General features: G+C 41.2%; 1 protein-coding gene across 3 annotated transcripts in view; it reads left to right on the top strand.

Moving 5' to 3' along the window:
- Positions 1–4,306, top strand: part of LPIN1 (lipin 1) — a 47,484-nt gene extending 43,178 nt beyond the window's left edge. For all 3 annotated transcript variants that reach the window (XM_071548334.1, XM_071548331.1, XM_071548336.1), the window contains one exon: positions 811–4,306. In XM_071548334.1, coding sequence (XP_071404435.1) covers positions 811–970 — 160 coding nt within the window. In that variant the 3' untranslated portion in view covers positions 971–4,306. The remainder of the gene's footprint in view (positions 1–810) is intronic.
- Positions 4,307–25,429: the final 21,123 nt, after the last annotated feature.

Here is a 25,429-nt window from a genome sequence, read left to right as displayed (position 1 = left end):
TAGATTAATTCTCTGCACTAATTTGAGACTCAAGTTGCCCGAAGATCTATTCGATTTTAATAATGAAAAATTCCGTAGAATACTTAAAACAAAAAAAGTAGAATAAAATACAGACTTTCCACTTTCCTTCAGTTAAGCTGACAAAAAGAAATTTTTTTTGTATTTAGTATAATATATCTCCCATCTACTTTAATCATGTAAAAGAATTATAAGTGTATGAATTAGTCTGCATAAAAATGAGATTCACTAGTTTGCTGAAGCCTTGTGTCTTTTCATGGCCTTTTCAAAAGTTCCTTTCCCTGGAGCTTCTATGTAGAAGAGCCAGCAGACAAAATCTGAAGAGAGGTTGAGTGCTTCCAGCAAGTTGCTTAGGCACTGGTAGCACCTACCACTGGAATGGTCTTTGGTAATGTTTAGTGTGTCTTTAGTTGAAGGAGAGCCATATGTGTATAAAATAGGAATAATCAGTTGAGCAGGGAGCTGCTTGAGCCAAGCTGGACAGAAATGGAGAAGCAGAGTATGGTGTTTGAGTGTTTAGCAGATGATCTGGGTGTAAAACGGCATCGGTTTCTTACTAGGTAAGCATCATTTGTTATAATTAATGGATTAGAATGACTTCCTTATCTGAACTGTGAATCCTTTCTGCAAGCTAGTTACTAAACTTGAGTTTAGGTTTATTCCTTTGAGGAGAAGTCTTTGTCCACCTTGTCTTTTTGTAGTAGTCATGCCTTAGTGGTTGGGGACTTAAAAAAGTTCAAAATAAGATGATCTGAAATGGTTCAGCATTCTTTTTATTTGTTTATTTTCCAGCTATGTCAGACTCTGTGAAGTGGTGGATCACATTTTCCCTTTGCTGAAAAGAAGCCATTCTTCAGACTTCCCTTGTTCTGACACCTACAGTCAGTTCACCTACTGGAGAGAACCTCTGCCGCCGTTTGAAACTCAGGATGTACATCCAGCCTTATCTTAACTGCATCTCCAAACCTTGGCCTCTGCTCAAAGAATGAGATGGCTTGTATTGAAGGACACTAAGTGGCTTTTGCACTTGACAGTTCAGCTGGAATCTGTGATGTTGTGAGCATTGTATACTTCTGCTGTGAACAAACTTAGAAATGTTTTTTCATACTTAGTCACGTTTCCAAACAAGAGGAGTCTTGCTAAGGAGTAGGAGTTGCATTTCTAGGTCTTCACCCAGCTCCTCAAATTGTGCCATGCACTTTCATTAAGTAGGGTCAAATAAAAATGAAGCGATGTTGGAGTTGCAGTTAAGCATGCCATTATGCCATAAGGTTGTAAAGTGGTTCCACGGGTGTTCTGTATCACTGAAGCCACCTTCCATCTCATCAGAACCCCTTGCCAGTAAGGGAGCTGAAGGTGCTCACCATTCCTGGCATCATTCAGTGACACAGGCAGGGATTGCAATCCATATATCAAAATTCCTCTCTCTGAAGGAGCAAATGATTCTTCCCCTTTCCTCTCGCTTGACCAACAACTGTTTGCTTGAGTTAATTACTGGTCTAGATCCTCAGCTGAAATACGTCAGTGTAGCTATCAAAGCCATTTGAGCTGTGTTAATTTATTCCAGCCTGTTTTGACATGGCACAATTCCAACGAAATAAATTATGTGTAAGCTAAATAGAAAGTAAATGAAATAGGATGGCCATATTCTGCCAGTCTTTTCAGTTTGAGAAGTATCATTCAAGAGTAGCTATTTGGATCAAGGTAAGTGTGCAAGTAGAAGATACAGACTATACCCACGCATAGTGCCCACAAGTGGGTGATTTTCAGTAAAGACATCTTACCCACATGATGTGCCGAGGTTCAAGATTGTAACTGAGCCAAGAACACTGAGGATTTTGTAAAAATGGAATAGTTTTGTTTGATACATTATTTTGGCTAAAATGTGAATTTTGATGCTGGTGAATGATGCATCTCAGGTTTTTACTGTATGGATTTTTTGCTTTGTTTTGTATTGTAAAGAATGGATACTTTTAGTGCAATTTACTATCCTTTAAGATAGTGAATTCCCCTCTTTCATCTTTTTTTCCCTTATTTATCCAGACACAAGCTGTAGATACTATTTTTGCTACCTGCTTTTGACAGCCTTAACTATGCGTGCTAAAAGCAATACTGTGGGACAATGAAGAACTTAAAATGTGGACTTCAAGTGCCCACATGCCAAATGATTCTCAAATGTGCTTGTAGTTAGGAAAGAAACTTTTTTCCCTTTTAAAATGTAGTGAAAAGTCTAATTGTTCTCTGAAACACTGAAAATGGCATCATGGGATTCTATGTATATTGTATTTCAGTATGGCTAAACCAGTGGTTCACAAGCTGTGGTCTCTGCCAGCTTGTGATCTATGAGGCTATGGTACGTTTTGCAGCTGCTTTGCAGTGTTTTCACTTCAGAATTTAATAACAGGAAGGCAGAGTGATCCAGAAGAAACTTTAAGATGTGATTATGGTTGTTATCACCCAGAAGTTTGGGAATGGCTGCTCTGTATCACATTTCTTCTGTTGCAACAAATTCTGGTTTTGCATGTCAAGAGCGATAGCGACGTAGAAAGGATGGTAACTCTGTATTAGGGGTTTTCTAACTTTTAGTACTGCAGACTTTATCCTGAGGGGCCAACTTATCATTTTCTCTGTGCCTTCAATATTAATAAATATAAGTGCAATCCTTCACACAGTTGCAGTGTGCAGTGGTGAGCGCTCCCTAAGTCTTCCTTTCACATGTACATTACTGCTTCAGGCAAGGTTCCTGTCCTCTTTGGAGATACCAGGATTAGAGTCAAAGAGGAAATAATACATGTTTAACAACCCAGACAGGTTGTTCTCTCTTGGAAGTTTTGGGAAAATGCAAATATCTTTTTACTTAAAGCCAGAAGAAATGTGGGGTGGATTTTCTGAAAGACAGTTTGTGGGGATTGCAGGATGCCAGACTGAGATGGTTGCATCTTTAAATATAGTCACACTTTCCATGAGTATCCATTAATACTTGTCATTAATGAGTGAATAAATGAATATATATCCTAGCTGCATCCTATTTAAATTCAGTTTTGGTAAAGGCCCATTTCAATCCACTTATTATGTAAAATAAACTCAACCAATCGTCCTTTTCAGTAAGAGGATGTCAGTTTTGTGATATTTATCCTTAACAGTAGTTAAGATCTATTTTCCTAAGATACTACATACAGCAACTCCCCACAGCAAGGACAGTGCCTGAAAATTCTCCACAATTAAAAACTATGATATATTTATCTGCAACTTAATAAACAGGTTATCCAGGGTTGGTTGTTGCCATTAGTGTTTCAAACCAAATCATAGTGTGAATGCGGGTCTGTTTAATTGTCAGATTGTAGCTGCAGTGCAGTGCTGGTACCGGTAACCCTGAGATGCTGCGGAATCTGTCCCAGAGTTATGCAAGACTTGGTTAAACAGTGTTAGGACTGACTTGATCTAGAGTTGGCAATCATCTGCTTCAAGGCTGAAGTTGGACTGCATGACCTCCAGGGGTCCCTTCTGACCAGCATTTCTGTGATTCTGTGACATTAAACACCTTACTTTGACATGCCATACCCATTTGTATCTGAAAGTGGAAGTATAGCTAAACAGTGTCAGAAATGTGTGTTTCTATAACGTTTATCAAATTTGCTCACAAAAAACCCCCTACAAAAATCAAGGATTTGACCTGCTAGAAACATCACCATACTTTTCCAGAAAGTATAAGACATTTTGATTTGGTAGCTGATTAATTTTAGCATAATATTTAAACTGCTTTGTTAATTCATGTAGAGGAAAAAGGGTTTGTTTAATGAATTCCTACTCTTTCTGTGAAAGAAAAAGTTTAATCTTGTTTGCAGTGTAATGCTGGTTTTTGTTACAGAAAGAATGTGCTAACATAAGTATGCAGACACATTAAATCACAGTATATTCAATTCATGCAATACACAGAAACTAGAATATGCAGCAGTGAGGGGTGACTAATATTTATTTTCTTCAAGTTGATGACCACACCAGTCCATCTGTGTCATGAGAGCAAAAGAATACCATACTTGTGGCATTACTTATGTTGGAGAAAAAAATGTTACTGCTGTAATCTGGGGAGGGAGGACAAAGAGGGTATTGGATATTTTTTATTTGTAGATATGGATTGTCATTATTTCAAAGCCTATTTATATAGAGTATTTACTCTGTATATGTATGTGCTACTGGAAGGATGAAAATCATTTTAACACTTCATTTTGATCTGCTGAATACAACAAAGGTAGAAATACGTATTGTAATAAAGGCAAATATAAATTTTTTCCTGACTTTTCTTTTTCTCAGTATCCTTTGATAATAGCAGAGTGCTTTTGCAGAACTGCTGGAACCTGTAAAATGTGGCTTTTGTAGCTCCATTCTCCACTGCCAGTTTCTTACTGGGGATATCCAGTGTAACTAGCACTGTTTTTGCAGTTTGGCTACAGTGTTTTACCTAGAGCCTTTTCAAATGCAAAGAGTTTACTGAGGGAGATGAGGTCGGGGTCTAATCTGGCTGTTTTGAGATACGAGAAGAGCACCTTGGAGTCACAAGGAACCAGATGGGAACTGGAGCAAACTGGAGCTGCTGGGAATCCAACCCCACCCCGGGTTTTTTTTGAATCTTCCTTTTGTGTAACTCCTAGGGTGATCTAAGCAAAAACTAGCCATCTGTTTTGAATGGAGGTGTTGTCATTCATGGCACCTGATAGCCTATTTTTTGGGTCTATTTTTCTTTCCCCTTGTCTTTGACATTGGCCATTCTGCTGTGGAGAAGCCAATACCTTTTTTTTCCCCTCCTGTCCCTGAGAACAGAGTGCTGCCTTTTGCTCCCACTGCCAGGTTTGCTGAGCAAACTAACTGCAGTGTAGTGATCTGCCAGGCTCGTGTGTGCTGGTATGAAAACAAAGATGTTTGGGGTTGATAAGGCTCTGCAACATCTCAAGTTCTCGGGTAAAAATACAAGAGCAGCCGTATTTGGGCAGCCTACAGTCACTGCTTCTTCCGTCTTCTCTATTTTCTGTCTGTCTCTTGCTTGTATAAACATTTACCCCGGAGCTCTGGAGACAGGCTTGGAAATGAAGGTGCCCTTTTAATTACAAGTCAGAGTAACGGTGCTTTGACATCAGCAAACCAAACTTTATAAGGACATACTCATTGCTCCTGGAATATCCCATTAACACTAAAGATACAACAGTCTGAGTGAGGAAGCCTCCTGAGGACCAAAGAATGTAAAGTTGTTAGGGGTTTTTGATGCAATGAGGAAGGTAGGGAATATTTCCAGGATACTACATTTTTGTCCTTATAAATAGTCTCAGTTCAATATGCATTGCATGTGTCATCAGGTACCTCAGGAGAGTTCATGGTAAGAGACAGGCAGAAGAAGGTTGGTGCGAAGAGCTAGTGCCTAAAATTATTATAACTTTTAGCTCTTCCATGAATGCATAAAAAGGTGAAGTCTGAAGGTTGTTCTTCCTGGGGTTCTTTTGTTATTTGTTGGGTTTTTTTTCAGGTTTCTTTGTTGTTTTTTCATAGAAGTCCAGCAGGTGGTGGATGGAATATACTCACTGTGCTACACCTTTAGATAGTCTCACTCTTTTGCTTGCAGTAATAGACCCCCTCATTCTTTTCTGTAACATATTGGAGATATGTAATGAAAGGGCTGGTTGTAAATAAGAGCCAAGAGCCTGGCTCTAAGGAATACCCAGTAGTGATGCTGAGGAATTACAGCTGCTGCATGCTTTGGGAAGAGATCTCATCAAGACATTTCCAGAATGTGAGGGAATAAAATAAAGGTAAAATGAGAAATAAGTTTTCTTCAAGGGGGGACTTCAGATAGGGAACAAAACCAGAAGAAGTGGCTAAAAACCACCTTCATGTTCCTACCCCTGCACTGACCCCTGGTGATGCTGGGTCAGGTGCTGAGCTCGGCCTTTTTCTCCTTAAGCAGTACTGCGTGAAATCCCATGTGTCTGCTCTGCATAGAAGAGGTGAGAAGGCCGTTTTGGCTTCATTTCCCAAACTGAAGAGAGTAACATTGAACAAAAGGAAATCTATGCTCAAATGTCCAAGGGATACTGCAAACAGCAAAACAAAGTTGCAGTTAACTGCTAAATTTTAAGCTTATATAAGGACTAGAACTTCTTTATTATTTCATGAACTTGGGAAGCAAATATTTCACCTGCAGCATATACACCTCTGTGGTACCATGTGTGCATCCTTTTAGTATGGTTTGCTTCAGTGAATAAATGCAGACATCATCATTTTTCACCCAATTTAAGCAAGTGTTTAGCTTGTCCCTCCCTGAGCTGAAATTTAGGCATGTTCTTAAGCACTTTGCTGGATTAAGCCAACTAATTCCAAGAAAACTGTGTGCTGGGGAGATACAGTTTCTGAGCTGAAGAATTGATCTGGCTTTACTAATGGTTACCCTTGGACCGGTTTTCAGCCTCCAGCACTGTCAGGTGTTCTTCCTACTGCCAACAATCTATTTATTGATACAGGAAATCCATTTTGCCTTGCCTTGCTTTTAATGAGTTTTGCAAGCAAGTGGCCCCTTCCTGTGACTCATTCTGTGTTTTCTGAGCGAGAGATTGTGGTTTTAAGTTTCACATTGGAAAGTAACCACTGTGTCTGCTTTCCTTGTCTGCTGGAATCTCAACAAGAGGAATACATTTTGGAACAAAGAAATGTAAATGGAGTAGAACAGTTCATGTTTCTTTGCAAGACTGTATAAACATCCTTCTTTTCAGGACAGTTAAAAACACTAGTTCAAAATGAAAATGTCATGTTTTAAAATAACAGATTTATCTTAGAACATTGCTGTTAACACAGGCAAAAAAAAAGACATTTTCCCTGATATCTTAATATTTGTTGGTCCTTTGATTTATAAACATTGGAAAAATTAAAGAGTGGAGGCCTTTCTCTGATCTTACTGACGCAGGAGTGGCTTCGTTAACTTCTGAATGGCTGCTCAGATGTGCACAGATACGATTGCAATCTGAAGTGTGAATAGAGAGTGCAACTGATTTCCATCCATAGTGATCCCTCTCATCCCTTTAGAATACTGTAGCCAAAGAGGTAGGAGATGTGGATGTATTTGTTTCTGGCTTTTGCCAAAAATATGGTGGCGGAAGGAGAGAATCCTCAGCAGTCTTGGACCGTTAGCACTGAAAACTTAAATTTACGTTAAAACCAGCCATAAATACATCAAAACCAATGACCAAGACAGTTTCCATTCCCCATTGCTAGATACAACTATTTATATTTTGGGCTCCATGGCTATGTCTGTGCAGATAAATTGCTGTCCAGTAAAGGACAGTGATCATTTTTAGGTGCCCTCACCAACGGACTCACTTGGCGAGTGTCCAGCTGCCTGCCTGCCACACAGGGTGATTGCTGACTCTGTGGAGCCTCGGGCTGTGCCTAGTCCTTGCTTGGATGAGCACTGGCTGTCCTGGCTGAGGTCATGCCTGGGACCTTGCTGTCAGCATACTGAATAGGTAACTGTGTGCCGGAGCTGGGGCTTGTGCCCTGACGCTTTGCTGATGTGTCCATGGTGTACTTGGGAAGAGACGGGTCAAGGGCTTGGGTCCAGGCTGTTGCTCCTTTCCCCATGTGTGTCCCAGCTGCCCGTGTAATGGGATTTGGGACCTCTGTTTCCAGAGGCTTTGATATGATCTGGGCTCTTCCTGTGCCTTGAGGAACTTATTAATTTCTTTTGTAGTTTAGTTCAGTCTCAAGGGGAGGCACTCTCTGGTCCTGAAGTGCTTTCACCTCTGTCAGGTGCAAGACTGTGCAATATTAACCTATATTAAGGAAGCTGCAGTTCTGCAAAAGGCCAGAAAAATCTAAAAGCCCTGTTAGCACAGGCTTAGAGTTGAAGTGTGGATGGGGATATACAGAAATTCATACCTCAGAGCAAATAAGCACATTGGACAAGCAGAAATCCAACAGATCATGCTTAAAATGTGACCTTCCAGTTACCCCTCTCAGCTGTCAAGTTCAAGCTGGTAGAGACCACAATTGGAAGGAAAAATTGTGAGGCTCAGAAACTGAAGCAGCTTCATTGGGAATGTACTGAGAAGAAGAAAGAGTGAGACCCAATATTATCATACTCCTTTTCTGTAGGGATCCAGATATCATGTGAAAACACAGTGCTCTGTATTGTGGTCTTTGTTTTTGACCCATAAATTGAGTGAATGGAAATAACATGAGAAATGTCTTTATTTGTCAAAGTATGATGGGGTGATGTTGTTTTTGGGGGTGTTGTTTATTTTGTGTCAGTAACAGATTGTATGGAATTGCAGTGACTTAGGGAGCAGTTCTGCTGTTCACATCTACATTGCTTTCTAATGCAGTCTCCACACAACCTGAGAGTCTGCACAAGTATTTCACCTCTCTGCAAAGCCCATTTCTTCTCTTGCTCTGAATTGGTCTTCTGCACATCACCAGTATGGAATCACTTCAATTTCCTTTGACCTACTAAATACTTGTAAACCAAGGCTATGGTTTCATGGGTGACTGATCTGATCTACTGGTTTTGTTACTGCCTAAAGAAAAAAGTCACTCTCCCTGTTTCCTCCTTGGTTCCTCCTGATTTTCCACCCCTCTGTGCTTCTGGAATAGTTTTGTTCTGTATTAGTAAACTAAATGGATTCAAAGGGAAACAGGATCTTATGCTTTCGTCTATGTCCCATGAAACTGTAACCTCAATTTTACTGTGTCCATCCCAATTCTATACCTGATCTCTTTATTCTTACAGTAATCATCGTATAATTGTGGGCAGACCTTATAAAGTGACATGTCCAGTGTCCATCAGTGAACTTGAGAGCATAGTCACAACCTCATTCAGATGAGACCATGAATGGTAACATACAACATGTGAAGACATTGCAGGATCAAAACCATCTGCCAAAACAGGGGAACTGATGGGAAAGTAAAAACTGGGTTCCAAGTGAGGAACTGGATCCAGTCCATGCCCTGGCACAGAAATCTTGCGTTGACTGAGGTGAATCCTTGCCTGTGCTTTGTCCCTCAGGTCTCCGTGCAGAAGGTGGCACTGATGGCAGTTCCTCTGTCCCGGGCATGCCCCGCAAACAAGTCATTAATGCCTAGGAGTTGCTGTAATATAAAACTTAGGAGGTCAAGAAAGATATTTGAACAACCATCAGTGATTCAGCTTCTGAACACCTGTAAATCAAGTTTTATCTTTGCTGGCCCATGAGAGATGGAAGAATAGTGTCCCCATTTAGCATAAGGAAACATCTTGGTAGCCTCAGTAACTTCAACTTCCATTTCCAGAGTCTGCTGTCAGGGTTCCAGGTGTTGTGTCAGCCTTCAGACTGCTCAGAACAAGAACTGAGAAGAGGTGAGGAGCTTGGGAAAGATCCTAATTTGTCAAATAAAAGCTTTTGGCCTTCAAACTCATGAAGGCTAATAGTGCCTTCTGGTACTGTGGGAGCCTTTTGGATGCCTCATCATGATCCCTGCGGTAAGAGACCACCTACACATAGAGCCCACCTAGAAGAAGAAAACATCTACCAGAATAATCCAGAAAAATTAATATTGCAAGTATAAGGCTATTTGAATTTGCTGGAAATGGGCAGTAGTTAGGATGGTGCAGAGAGACACAAAATTAGCATTAGTCATTGTAACAGAGAACAGTATATACCAGGGTATTCTGGCTTTTGTGGGCTAACATCTGCTCTTGGGGTCACTGCATGATGTCTGTTTGCTTGCGGGTTATGTCCCAGCTAATTTTGCAATGTGAGTCCAAATCCTTCAGCTGCACATCCACTTTGTAATCTCAGCCTGCATAATTTTATCTCTGCTTGCTTACACCCACTGTCTCATGGTTTACACAGGCCATTGCTGGTTTCTGTAAGAATTGCTGCATTGATTGATACACGAAACAGGAAGGTAGGATGTTTTAATGTGGAACGGTATTTAGGGAGATGCAGCATCTGTGTCTAAAGTGAGAGATAGTTACAGGGTTAGACAAGTAGGCCATCAATTACCGGAGACTGAGGTTAGGACCATCTGGCTGTTTGAAACAACACCAGGTGTTAGCAGAAGCAAATTTCCTGTGTTGCAACATAGGAGGAGAGCAGCAGGCAAGAAACAGCCCTCCAGAGCGAATCTCAGTCATGAAAGAGGCCGCTTCTCATTTCCTTTTTTAGTGCTGTCTTGTGGGAAAAAAAATCACTCCAAGAGCCTGACACACCTGTGTCTCTTGCTCAGTGCCTCCCAGGGCTACTCAGGGGCAGTTCTCAGTTGGGCATGGGAACCCTCTCCTCTGAGGAGGGCTGAGCAGGACTGGTATCCTCGCAGTTGGCTTTGCCAACTGCTGACTTTCAGTCCCAGCTGCATCCTGACCCTTGCTGATGGACCTGAGTACCAGTGTCCTGGTTTGTATACTCAGCATCCATGGTCCCTTTGAGGCCCTTCTTGCTGCCAAACCCACAGTGCAAGGTGTCTCCAGCCACATACATCCTTGCCTCAGTTTCCCTCCCCACCCTGAACTGCCTCCATCAGCCAAGGGCAAGGCAGCCAAGGGTGGGGTGGCTGCTGGTGGAGAGTGCCAAGAGGGGCAGAGAGTTGACCATCACCCACAATCTGCTCAATAGATGAGCATACACTTACAGCCATTTTCAGCCATTCAAGGCTACTGGCCTGTATTTTTAAAGAGTCACTTGCTTGATATATGCAAAAAATATTGCTGCATTGTCAATACATGTACTGTTAACTCTGAAGGAGTTTCTTATGTGACTGTGCTGCTTCAAATTTTCTCCAACCTGAAAGTTGCATTTGTATAAGTAAATTAGGAAGCAATCACATCTCTCACTAAAGTTCTTCTTACTGTACTAAACTTTAAGTGTAGCAAAAACTTGGAGGAGGATCTGGCAAGGGGCAGTGTCCAAGGTAGTTGTTCCTGGTAAGCACTCCATTTCAGCAATGTCCTTTCACAACAATCAATGAAAATGTTAAAAACTAGGTGAATGAAATTTCAGGAACTGGCAGCAGAACCTTAGATCAGTTTTTCCTTATTTCTATTTCTAACAGAGACAAAAAGCTTATTTTAAACTTTAAATACTATAATTACTTCATGTCAGAGGGAAAAGCCTTTGATTTGGCTAGAAATGCCAAACTTACATGAAATCCTTGATAAAACACTATTTAGGGGCCACGGCAAGGGTTGCTAAGTGACAGCAATGCAGTTCTGTATCAGAGCACTTCCAAACCCCTATTGCCGATGAGAAAATGAAATAACTGATGACACGTTTGGTCAGGGTGGGAGGCTAAAGGGCTCTGGCTTATAAGCAAGCCCATGCCTATGTATTTTTAGCTACCTATTAAATGCAGTGTGGTTTTCAGAGGCTCTGAGCATTTATGACATCGACTGAATAAGGGCTGCAGTGAGGTGTCCAGGTCACTGCTACCCAGGTACTCTCGTGAAAGGGGATAATATGGTGGTAGCTCCAGCAGGATTTGAAACCATCAGCTATTATGCAAATAAGAAGGGCTCACACTGTCCATTAAAATGCAACAAGATGAGTGTTGACCCAGGGATAGCATTTCCAAAATGTGCCCATGACAAACACAGAGGTAGAATTTTGGCTAATGAGAATTTTTAAACAGTGACTTTGAAGAGAGAGAGTGTTTGGAGAGGAATGTTGCACACAACAACAATAACCATTCCTGAAAATAATGCTTTGATTGTAATTCATACTTAAAAAATATGGAACATTTCCAATATCTGGTCAAATTAGTTTCCTACTGATTTACCTGTGAAACTGATTGGTATCTATGTGTAACAACCACATGCACAACATTCCACAGTGGTAAGCAAACACTTTTTAAATTCAAGAGATGTAACCACATAAGTCAAATAAACCACTGACTGTTTTCAGGAGCAGAATAATCATTTTCCTTTTTTGTGAAAGATTTTGTTGCATATGACTATTTCATATTTTGCAGTTAGGGATGAAAAAGTAATATTTATTTTAATGATGGGCACTACAAATACATTGTAGTCTTTATCTCTTTAAAATGCTTTTAAAAGTTTTAAAGTGACAATTTCTCAGGTGTTGATTTGGGTTTTTTTATCTGGAATCATTTTACTTAAAAACACAACCTTATTTACAAACCAAATTAAATTCTAACCTCTAAAACTACGTAAAAAGGAGACAGAGGGATGGTTTGACTGTTAAATGAATGTATAAAATTAACATATAACCACAGATTTCCAAGATTGGGCTAGAAAGACAGATATACAGAAAAATGTATTGATTGTATCTAGGCTGGACATTTGCTTTTGTGTTTTGGGTGGATAAGTGCCTATTATGTATTTCTTGCGTTTCTTTCTTCTTCTGCATCCACCTCTTTTGCATTTCAAATTACACTCTTCCGAAGTGTTTAGTCCTTACCTTCCTTACCAGCTGCCTGTTTTGTGTGCAAGTGTCAGGACCTGTTTCTATTTCAGATGGACCTGAAACAGGGCTGTGTTGGGCTTGATCCCACCTACATGCTCATCTGCTTCCCTGCTGTCAGCAGGCTGTGCTGTGGGGTTGTGGCAAGAACCAAACAACTGTTCCTAGGCTGACTGCAGCGATTTCACAAGGACTGATTTTATTTACTAACCTCTTGAAAACTGCCAGAGCTGCCCCACCTAAATCAACCCTTAGCCTGCTCATTCCAGCAACCAGTTTTAGCTGGGAGTAATGATGCACTGGATTTGTGCAGGAACACAACATAGCTTCTCTTTGCAAAAGTACTTGGAAAATGACCTTTATAAGGTCTTCATATAGAAGCCAGGTGACTGGTTCCATTTGCAGCTCCATCCTGTCTTTGCACATATGTGTAAGAGCATTTAGGAAACGTCCTCAGACAGCAAAAATGTTGTGGTGTGCGAAACAGAGCACAGTCCAGCTTAGATTGTTTTGGGCTTATCTAAGCTGCAAGGTAATGCATCTGACAAAGACTTTGTGCTGGATGAAACGTGGGTGTTTGGGCAACCACCGCCACTTTGGCTTCTCTGGTCGCTGCCCAGCACTGGCACTCACTGACTGTGCAAGGCTGAAATTTTTGAGTTTGAAAGAGCAAGACCCATCTGCCAAGCAGCTCCTTTGCTCAGTCAGGTCCATGCAGACAGGTGATAGCTCAGCTGGTGGTATGTTGCTCCATGGTAAAACAAGTCTGGCCAGCAGAAACACAGTGCTGTCACATCCTGAATGAGTCTGCTCTTGCAGTCAAACTACTGGTACCCCAGTAAGTACCCTGGGATATTTAAATACCCCAGTCTGAGGGTGGACCTGAGGATGATTTTGGCTCCTTGATTGTTGAGTTAATTTCTGGGGCTTATGGGCCATGAGAGTGCTTTGGGTACAGTCTTGGGGTAATGCCTAAACAACTACTCTGCAAGCGGTCCTGGGAGGCTCTGTGCAACCATAATGCAACCTCCTGCCTTTCTGATCTGGAGGCCAGGATAGAAAACCTGATACTGGGATCTGCAGTACAGCCCCTTTCCCTTTGGCTTGGTAGGAGGAACCAAAAGAAACCAGAGAAAGAAATATTAACTCAACTGTCTTTGATCTGACTGAGAAATGTACTCTCAAGAATAATATGTGAGAAAGGCATCAGAATTTTTGACTGCTTAAAATTTCCCATTGTCTTCTAAGGAGCAAATACTTTGATGTGTATTTTGTTTAGCTGGATTCTTTTGCTATGATGGTCTGTCTACACTGACTAAATTCTTGTGCTAATGGCTCCATGATGCTGCATTTAAAGATTATAATGCGTTTATAGCCCACTGATAGAAAAAAAAAGGCAGCTGTATAAAAGCCAGGTATTAGCTATTATTAAATAAAAATAATTTACAGCTTACCACAGTCACAATGAATGAGATTGACTCACTCAGGGGTTTTAAGACAATCTTTCTAGTTTTTGTTTTATGAGACTGTACATAAAGGATGTTAGCTCAGTTGGAGATTTTCTCTTTTGCTCTATGCCAAGTTTTTCAGAAGTGACTAATGACTTTGGGTGCTTAACTGGAAACACTGCAATAACGCCTGAATTTCAGAATGGCTGAGCACCCATCATCTGAAATTTAAGTCCTTTTATGGTTGTTTAAATTCAGCTCTCAGGATTGAGATCCTCTAATTCATCAGGAACTCTTGAAAAGCTTAGAAGTTATGGAAATATATTAAAAAATTTAAGATGCAATTTCCTCCTTAAAGGCCTCCCCATGCCAAATTTTCCATGTCCCAATATGTGCAGAATTAGAAGACAGAAACAGGCAATTATTGAATGCAATATGCTTTGAGTTTATGATAAAGAAATGCTGTGTTCAATTCCTTACCACAGTGTGGTAGTCCTGCTTTCCTGATAAATTTTAATAGCCATAACCTTGTGTTTAAAGAATGTTGTGTCAGTTCTCCAGATCTGCAGCATAAATCAGTGAAGCAGTTGAGGGAATTCAGCCTTTGTTTTGCAAAGGTGGACACAAATCTGTTCTCTTTATATAGAGAGGAATGATTCACGGGACATTACAAACACAACAGGCTTGGGATACCTGGGAATGGACGTCCAACACAAGATGGCAATACTCTTTGCTTCATAGACTTTCTGGTGCTGTGCTGCCAGAAACCCACATAACCCACTGTTACATAGTGGACTTATACTGCCTTTCACTTAAATTGCCTTTGCACATACCTTGTCTGATCTTCCATTGCTCATTGGGAGATGAAGCCTTTCCTCAGATAACTGGAGTACTCTGGCTGATTATCTCATAAAAATCAGCTATTGCATCAGGTGCAGAATAGGAGGAAGTGAGTCTCTTAAAGGAATTGTATCTGTAAGCTTTTACTCTATCTAACAAGGCAGTTACCCACAGCTTAGATCAGATCTGATCTTTTTATGCTTCCCTTCAGGTTTGCTTTGATTGTCTCCCCATTTTCCAATAAATGCTCTAAGATACCATTGGACAATTACTGAGGAAGTCCTTGGGAACTTTTTCCACAAGTTTATCCATGGCATGCAGGGTATAAGGGACTTGCCCAGGATCACATGCTCCCAGATACACAGGGCACATGGATGTCTGTTCCCAGAACTGGATGCCAAGAAGCAAGCTAGTGAGGGGCATGGGAACAGCCTCGTGACAGCAGCCCACAGCAGCGGCAGGAGACAGAGGGCTACAGCTAGACTGTGAGAAATGAAGCAGCATGTTTGGTTTTGAAGTGAGAAACCCAAACACTTGTCTAAAGCATACTGGACATCACTGGGCACCCAGGTTTACACTGACAGTGCTACACAGAGATGCTGTGAATCCTTTGTCTCTGCCTGAGTGATCATTTCATCATCTGGATGGCCCTGAAAATTTAGCTCTAGGTAAGGACAGAACAGTAAGTTTACCTTGGCATCTTCTACTCTCTTTTTATTAAAGGGTTATAATAACTATTGTTTCCTCCAAATATTTTCCCACATCCTACCTCTCCGAGCCTGGAATGTAATCCTACAATCATCCTGTACTGGCTACTTACCTACCTTTCCAGTCTCTGTCTTCATATCATCTTAGTATGTTCTTTCCCTGTCTTCAGCTAGGTGATGCCTCTGTGAAGCACACAGAGAAGACAGCATCTTCTTGTACCTTTAGTAATTATTTATTTTTTTTTTCTTATCCAGATGAGCCTACTGCAGCTTGCTCCATTGAAATCCAGCAAGACACATGGGAATCTCCCAGTGTGCAACCTAACCATAGCCAGGATCTCCAGGACCTCGTTACCCCACATCAGTTCCTCTTGTTGGGAAGGCTCCATTCCTCTCCTCCTGACTGTGACAGATACTTTTGGGTGCAAAGTCTGGCCAGGAGCAGCCAGGCCTATTATGCAGCTCCACCATCTGTACTGGCAGCATAGAATTGTAGAATCATAGAGTATCCTGAGTTGGAAGGCACCCACAAATCCTACTCCTGGCCCTGCACAGAACAGCCCCAAGAGTATGTAGAGTTTTGGGTTTTTTTAATCCTGTCCCAAGAATCACACCAAAATTGAATCTTTTTCCCTGCTGTCCTGCATCCTCTGAGTTACCAGCCTGCCAGTCAAAGTCCTCAGCAAGGCAGACACCGTGATGCTGAGGGCAGCCTAATGCCCCATACCCCTGCATTACTTCTCCTTCTCCCTTCTCATGGTGTGATGTGCTGGAATGGCTGCAGGAAACATAATAGAAAATGAGGGTTTATGAGACATTCTAGCTTCTCAGACACCCTTCAGCTGATGGTGAACAGCTTGTGCTCCTAGACATTCCCGGATGACCAAACACTTATGTTCATGGCAACTATGGCATTGTCCTTCAGCTAAAATATGTGATGTCTGTTTTAATAAGAGCAGAATGGCAAAATATGTATGTCAAGACATCTGAAGTCTTTAGACTTAAGAGTTTTGCAGATGCAAAATGAAGTAGTTATTTTATTGTTTTTTAACGAGTCTAAGAGTTTGGACAACACCATTGCGCAGGGGAGAATACTTTTACTCAAGTACATTGTACTGAGTTAGTGTCTGGACAGGGCAGAAAAGGTAGGGCAATGGACTCTAAAAAGAGAGTCTGGGAGATAACACTGGAGGCATAACCAAACCAGTAATCTGTTGCTTGGCTCATCACCAGGGAATAAGGTTTGCCCCACTTACAAGGAAATGAACAGGGTCCTGGAGGTATTTCTGAAGAATGAGACACTGTCATCTGCACTAAGCATGGCTCACTCTGACCTCTAAAGCTCCAAGGCCACATCTTCTGCAGGTAAGGAAGCAGAGCTGTGCTGGCAGCACAGTGCCTGTAAACACCATGGTGCTAAAGCCCCACTGATGGCATCCAGGGCAGCAAGGTCCCTGCATAGTCACAGCTGCAGGAAAAATGTCTGCCACCCCAACTACATCCCATCTTGTTCCACTTCTGCTGTCAGAATGATTTTGGTAGCTAACCAGATGTTCTTTAAGGTCCCTTCTGACCTAAACCATCCTATGATTCCACGATAACATCTTTTTTTTACCCACCCCCCCTTTTTTTGTCTATCCATTGGCAGCTGTGCTGTGCCAATGAGCAGCACAACAGTGTCTGACAGCCAGCTCAGACAATAGGACATTTTGGGAAGGTCTCCCCCAGATCCATCCTGTCCCAGCACAGCACCCCCAACCCTTCCAGCATCCCTTTCAGGCACTCAGGCGCCTGTGCCTAATTGAGGCAGTGGCTGGTTTTAATAGGAGTTTTGAACACTGTTTTGGAGTTTTTTTAGATCCTAAATTGCTTTTAAAGGGATGGTGCATCATTCCCCAGCCACTCGGCCCGCACTTCCCCGGGAGCGGCGGGACAGCCTGTGCAGCCTCCAGAAGATGGTGCCCTGCTGTTAGGAACAATGCTGCAAGCGCAGTCATTCCAGTTCACTGGCACAATGTCACACAAAACGCTTTGTGTCTGTCAGCACATTCCTGGAAGGTCACAGTGAATGATGAATGCTCCTGTGTAGGAGCTGAGAAGGGTTTGGGTAATTTTTTTTCCTTTCCCTTTTCCCCATGAATTGCATCACTTGGCAGCCTCTTGGCTTCATTCATTTGACTCCTGTGGTTACAAACCTTTCCCAATTGTTGTGAGCCTGCTTCCTCCACAACCCCTCTGTGGCCAAAGCAGGATATTCATGACTGACTGCCCTGGAGAAGCTGGATGACTTCCAGCTACTTTCCACAGCAGAGTTGCTCACTTCCCTCCCCGCGAGGGCTGAAATATCCTGTGGTTCTGGTTAGCTTTCTCTCCGGATGCACATCAGCTAAAGCATATGCATTATCATGTGATACCCAAGGTTGTTTCAGCACAGCTAATTGTGACAGAGGCTTTATTTAGATGCCATATATAAAAAGATGAGTAAAGCACTTCAGTATGAAGCCAGAAGAATATTTGACTTGATCCTAAATGAAAAGCTAATTTTAACTGGCATGTAGCATTGGAGTTCTCCATTGAGCTTTGCACATATGTCTAAGATTTTTAAATAATTCCAGTAAACTATGATGTCATCTTTGTAGCTGCATTGCCATTTCCTATGATTTGGTTCATGATTTCTTTCCACTCTGAGCTACTAATTGCTTGTGAAGCTTGTGCAATTGAAAGAGGCTCTTCTATTTTTTCACACTCCCTCCCCCCTTACAGAAAGCACACAGACATGCTAGTTTTAACTGGGGGAAAAACACCTACAGCTAAATTTAGCATTGCTTCTCAATGGGAATTGACCAGCATTTGAGTAGCAGTGGTCACTTGGCACAGTATGGCCAGCCACAGTGAGGGGAATTTTTTTGGTGTGTGGAGTGTCTGGATGAGGAGGAGTGTTCAGAAGAACCCATGCCAGAGTGAAATTGGAAGAGGAACACCTGCAAACCCCACAACTTCTCTGGGCAATCTGATCCAGTCACCCACACAGTGAAGAAGTTCTTCCTCATATTCAGGTGGAACTTCCTGTGCAAATCTACATGTATATGATGCCATGTGTATGGTGTTCATGGGCCTGTTCTCAGGCTATTGTGGGCACACATTCTTCCAAAGGGTGGAGATGGGTTAAATGGTCATGACAGTTAACAGCTGTCAATTCACTTGCTTTTGCTTGAACAAATGCAGCAGTTTCTGAGATGAGACCACTGTTGAGAACTCATTCCTTGTCTCTGATGCCATCCGGCAATGTCTGTTAAATTCCCTTTGTCTTCTAAACAGGGTGGCTGTATCTAACTTGGCTAGTAAACAGTCTCTGGTCTAGCACCTTATCTGTGCCCAGAAACTGGTTGGAGGATGCTGGCAGACCCAGTTCAGAAAGGACCCTGGCACTGCTGTAACTATTCTCCAGTTCAGATGATGGTGATCTGTTCTTATGTCCTGGTTCTACTTAACTGTCAGGTATGGATGTGATTGGACAGACTGCTGTAGGCTGTACAGGGTTCACCTGTAGCACTGGAAATCTTCATTTTGGAAATAAGAAAAAGGTCCTTGAGTGAAAGAAACTGTATGGGGGGAAGAGAGTCAAGATAGAATGTCAATTCTAAGTGAGGAGAAGTGTCTGTACTTCAGTAAGAGACTAAATAAAGACAGAAAGAAAAAAAATCACAGGCCAAATGAGTCCTTAGGAGCCAAAGTTTGTGAAATAAAGTAGAATATTATATTTTCCAGAAAGCTGCAAGGAAACACATGTTGCTGCCAGTTCACTGGTATTTAGGAAGAAACTAATCAAAACATCAAAGGGGTTTTTCAGCAGCAACAAGAAAGTACATTTTGCAAAAGGTTTGGTGAAGACAAGCAAATTGCAAAGTGCTATCCAATAATGGCTACATGCTGCAAAATGTGGGATGAAAGGAAAAGAAGGTTGAGAACATTTCATACTTTATACATTTCCAGAGAATTCATCAGAACTTTCAAGCTGTTGAAGAAATGACAGGAAGTAGAAAAGTGGAGGTTTTGCACAACCTATGAGTAACTTAAAAAAAAAATAAAAAAGGTACTCCAGTCAGAAGAAGTTAAAACTTGTTTGGGTTTATTTTTGTTTCATGAAATCCCTTGGTACTATTATTTCCCAGGTCTGTATTTACAGGCTGAGGTTTCTCTGTCACTTCCCTTTGTACAGACTAAGAGCTGTTCCATGCGCAGGCACACAAATTGCATCAGAAACCTTCCTTGGGCTAAGGTCACTTGAGATCAAATGAGCATTTTGTCAGCATCTCTAACAACCTGATAACAACATGTGGAAGCAGGTTGGCCAAGAGACATAACAGGATTGAAGCCAGATTTGTCTTTCGTCTTCAGTATTTCTTGATGTCACTGAAGGGAGATGCTAGCAGGACCCTTATTCCTGTATTGCTGTATCAAGACATGGTGGGTTGCCCTGTGTGCCACTTGTGCAAAACACAAGGAAGTAGTGATGTCTTCAGGGCTTTGGATGAAGAGCTGGAGGCATTGTGTGGTGTGAAGTCAGGTCTGCAGCATATTCCAGAGGTGTGACAGAGGTCCACGTAGACATGACAACCAGCAAGAACAGCCCAGCTGTGGCCATTCAGGCTTCACTAGAGGCTGTCCAGGCTCATGCAGGATGCAGGCTTTGCAGCTGGTGGCTGTAAGTCTACTGTGTCTGCTTTTCACAGGTTGCCTATAGCTCTCTTCATTGTGTTTATCTGAGGACAGGAGATCCTCAGATCTCCTTGCCACATAGGAACTATACACCCAATACCTCTGAGGAGGAGATCAAAGAATGGGTCAGGTTGGAAGGGGCCACACTGGGTCAGCTGGTCCAACCTCCCTGATTAAGCAGGGTAATCCTAGAGTACACACTGAACAGGATTGTGTCTAGATGGTTCTGGAATACCTCCAGTGAGGGAGACCTCATAACCTCTCTGGGCAATCTGTTCCAGTCAAGCACACAGTAAAGAAGTTCTTTCTCATATTCAGGTGGAACTTCCTGTGCAAATGTATATGTATATGATGCCATGTGTACAAAAATCTATAAGAAGAGCAATGGTGCTGTCTGCACCTGCCTTCCAGGGCTGTCACAGAGATATTTGTATAATTACTCAGTGATAAGGGCTACAGCTCATCTTACTGCACATGAGAAGAAAGCCTGCCAAATCTGCCTTTTCCATCTGTTCAAGAGTAAACCTCAGTGTGCCCTCATGCAGACAGGAGAGCCTGTAACAGAGAAGATAAGGAAAAGCAGCCTCTTATCATTCTCAGTGCAACACAGCTTGAGTACTCATGAGTCACAGTTTGCTCTCACCCCTGACTGAAGGAAAATGCCTAGTGATGTGTCAGGAACTTGAGAAAAGTAAGGACTCTAAGGGTCTTCTCAAGGTATTCTGACTTGCACAGGACACCATTTGAACCAGAATAACAACGAAACTGCTACCAGCATCTCTAGAGTGACACCAATATGCACTCATCACTGGGACGGAGGGAAGGAGGGAGTACATGTGCAGGTATGTATGAAGAAAAAGGATTAGACCTTCTAAAGTTGTTCAAAGATGGTGCTTTGCTGTGTACTCTGACATTTGGCATATGCAAATAAAAACTTCCTGCATATTTTGGCTTCTGCAAATGGCACTTAGATACCAAGGTTCTGAGCACTTAGTTATCTGAGAGTGAGACCTCATCTACTGCAGACAGTGCAGTTGGAGTTTTCCTTGTCATCTTGATCCACAGTGGCAGCAGGACTACCTTGGAAGGACAACATGATTTTCTCTGCTACCATCTATAGTCAGCACTGGCAGAGGAAGCCAGCACCCTACTTATTTCCTGGGCTTCTGTCTCTGAAGTCCTGGTGAGGATGAAGGTGAGAGAGGACAAATTCTCACCTGTGAGATGTCTTGCTTCTAGGTGGTATATGACTCCCATGTCCTGGCTCCTTCATGTGTTTGACACAGACAAAACCCCTGCTTGGATTCAATTTTGTTCATCTGAGGCCCTTGAGAGGAAAATGCCAGGACACTGTGGGATGGATGGGAAAGATATCAAACATGATTTTCAACTACCACTAGAGTAAGTCTAGGCAAATTCACCATTGAAATCAACAGGGGTACTTTTAATGGCTTCAGCTGGGCTTAGAGTCTTACTCTTAATTGTGTGCCTACCCATGGTTTGAAGACTGGAAGTCATCTGCCTAAATGTAGGTATTTGATGAAGATGTCTGAGGTAGAACAGTTCAAAGAGGCAGATGCAGTCAAGCAGCAGGTTAGGCTCTATGACTGAATGCATGCCATGCTGTTAACTGTGAAGGGTCATTAAAGAGCTTAGTCTTCTAATTTGGTGCCATGAATAGTGCCCAAACTTAGTGGGAAGAACAGGTTGAAGCACCTCAGTACCCAACTGAAACAGTGGGAAAATTGTTGCATAATTTTCTCTTGCCACACTTACTAAGGTTAGGATGGAAATGTGTACATGTTGCTGAGTCTGATTGAGGGATGAAAAAGGAATATAATTAATTAGAAAAATTAAAATGAAAATAAACTTTTATTTTTTATGTTTTATCCTAATGTAGCTAGAATGTGAAGAATTTATCACCTGAGATAAAAGACTTAATCATTACTAAACCCTTTGGCAATTGTTTTAATAACATTAATCAAGATGAGCTCATTTAGTGCTAATGGGGTTGTTTTAAGTACATTTATAGGATTTTCACTGAAATTCAGAATTAAATAATTGGGCCATTATTCTAAAGTGTTTTCGTCATCCCTCAGGGAAGTCCCAATTTCTTGGATTTCATATGCTTGGTTTTACTTCCTCTCATGCATTAATTCTGATTGCCCTTGACAATTTTGGAGCACCTTCTCCCAGTTATTAATTTGACCCTCTTCTGAGCAGTCTGAGATTGGTTATCCCTGGTACTCTATTTTGTCAAGGCAGTAATGGACAAGAAAGATTTAAAATACCATTAAATGAGGGTGGTGATGGATGATGAGATAGCAAGGGTGCTGACTGCCATCATCTAAAGGTTCTAGTGAGTTGAGTTTTTCCCAACACCCAGACTAGATGAGCAATTGGCTAATTAATTGTCCAATTCTACCCAGTGTTACCTTAAGCATGCTTAGTCTTTATTAGGGGCTGCAGTCTTTGCAATCTGGAACACATTGACAGTTGCTGTAGGTATTATGGTAGGAAGGCAAAGAGTCTTCCTGAATTTATCTTTTTAATGCCAGCTAATATGGTCAAATGTGCCTGAAATATCCTCATAAAAATGGCAGGTGTAATGAAGGATATATGGTTGAACTTTGCCTTCCTTGAAAAGCAGTTATATGTCATGAGTGATCTGAAACAACACGAAATGTTTTGGGCAGTTGTATTGAACCTTATGGTTGGAATCTATTAGAGATTATGATTCCACATGTCCATGTATATCTGTTTATAAATAACATAGGTATCTGGACTCTTGTTACAGTCAATGGAGATCTAGTTAATGCAGTCACTGAAAACCAGCAGGTCTTTTGGCTGCTTAGACACAGTCTGTCTGCACTCAGATGAGCTGAGTCACCCTTCAGGCTGTGGTGACTGTATCCAGCAGATCTCAGTGCCAACTGGGGTGCCTCAGGCTCAATTCAGCTGACTGAACTTTGATGCTTAGTACCATAGTAGATGCTCCAGAGTATCCTGGCTTAGTTCCAGCTCTATCTTCAGGAGTAGCAGGCCATCTCTGCCAGCCCTATGTGAACATCTCAGTCATTTTATGACACTTAAAAAATTGCAAGGTGGCAACATGTGAGCACCAAAATGCTGCCTTCTACCACAGATTGCAGTATGCGCCACACAAAGTCATTTCAATATAAATCCCAAAACTCTGAAGCATTTCTATAGTTATATGTTCATTTATATGATAGTCATATTTTTATTTAATCTGATAGAAAATCCTGTATCAGCCATTCCCAGTTTTGTTAATCACAGGAGATGTTGCCATCTCAAACTCACTCCATCTATTTGTCAAGTCATATTATACCAGCATATTTGGTATTTCACATGCCTAAGCCTAAAGAATGACAGCAAAGGTTAACTGGAATACATTTAAAAAAGAAATAGTGCATATTTTTTCATATTTAAGCAATCTTATGACTGCTGTTTTCCATTTTTTCTCAGAATAAATAAAAGTTTCTTGCTCTTAATCTATTTCTCTTACTCCATTATGGTCATTCAAAATAGTACAGGCTGGTAGATATATGAGGGGAAAAAGGAGGAAAAATGTATTTTCATTTTATAGCTTGTCTGGAAAACAAGCTTTTAAAATTTCTTTGAAAAGATTATCCTCAGTGAAAAGAACTTTACTCTCATCATTGTATTGAGCACAATAAACAACATGCATTACATTCAGCAAAACTTCAACTTCATAAATCCCATTTTTGAAGGCTTTATGTGATAACAAAGATCAAATTTTGTAACCAAAGTGTGTAAATCTTGTAGTGTGCACATTCTGTTTGGTGCCAACTGTTGGCAAACTACTCAACATTTCAGATTTAACAATTTCTAAATTTTATTCACCGATGAAAGTTGAAATATTACACTAAACAATATGACTAATTATTTTCAGTATTATTATTTCAGTATTGTTATTTTGGATAGCTTAATAATTAGGTATTGTCATTAAGATGTTGTATTTTTACTGTGTAAAGCATCTTGGTTTTTATGTTTTTTGTGATCCCATAGACAGGTCTCAGGTTTTGCAGCACACACTGGAGATGGCATATGACCATACCAAATGTTTTAGGAGGGCAGGATTCAGACAAAAATATGTGATGTATCCTGTTTGCACCTACACAGTTATAATAATTCAATCCTTTACACAAAACTGATGCAACAGGTTTCCATTTTAGGAAGTCAAACTCTGTCCACATGTGTGATGAATGCTCTGTTGCAGGCTGCAGCTGACATTTATGTGTCTCCACTACAGCTGCATATTATTCACTCTTAACAATACCTACTGCGTCCAGTCCTTGAAATTACTTAATCAGGCCTTCAAAACGTTTAACTCAGTTTGAGCTTTAGCTAAGCAAGAACTGAGCAGGAATTTCAGAATTTCTGTTTCAGCAGAAAACTGATTCAAAAATGAAGCTGAAAAATTGACATAATTTTGCCTTTTAATTCATGCCAGTGTTGCACCAAACCGTGGTCAAAACAGCCACGTCTGGAGAGGCCAGTTTGTCATGAATAACCTGGGGGGTTAGAGCAGAGGAAAAGCAGCTTGATTAATCGTAACATTTTTTTCATTTAATAGCTTCATGGATTCCAAGGCCAAAAGGGAGCACTCTGATTATCTAGTCTGACCTCATGCAGAACAGAGGCTGTGGAGTGTCACCAGGTGATTCCTGCACAGACTGAACCCGTCTTTCCTAGGCCATAAGGAAGCTCTCCAGCCAGTTATATGGGTGAGCATTACCTCATGCAATATATTGGGCTGTATCCTGAGCTCATTTTACCACCTTGTGAATTCTGAGACTTTCACTTGGCAACACAGGGCTTACGTGAATGAAAGAGAAATCAGAATTTGGCTCACCCTTCCTCACAATATGGTACCCAGTGAAAATTTTTCTTTAGTCTCCTGTATAAAAGGTGTAAGATACATATTATGTATTTGTGATGCATTACTTTATCCTGAAATGTAATGTTTTGATGAAGTTGAGGTAACTGACTCGTTGGTCCAATCGTAGAATTTGGCCTTTTTTAGAAGATAAGGAAGAATCTTCATTACTTTTATTGCAATTTATTGACATGTCTGACCTTCTGCCTTGTACACATCAGATTTCATCCCTAATATCAGCACTGAATCCAACACTTCTCATGTAATCAGAGTAAAACCTCTGAAAGACTTGAGAATCCACCATAACATTGAGCAGATTTTTCAAGCACTTTCAGAAGCTAT

Source organism: Pithys albifrons, chromosome 2, assembly GCF_047495875.1.
Source record: "Pithys albifrons albifrons isolate INPA30051 chromosome 2, PitAlb_v1, whole genome shotgun sequence".
Lineage (NCBI taxonomy): Eukaryota > Metazoa > Chordata > Aves > Passeriformes > Thamnophilidae > Pithys > Pithys albifrons.
Note: the sequence above shows the minus strand (reverse complement) of the source record. Positions and strands in the feature narration are given on the sequence as shown.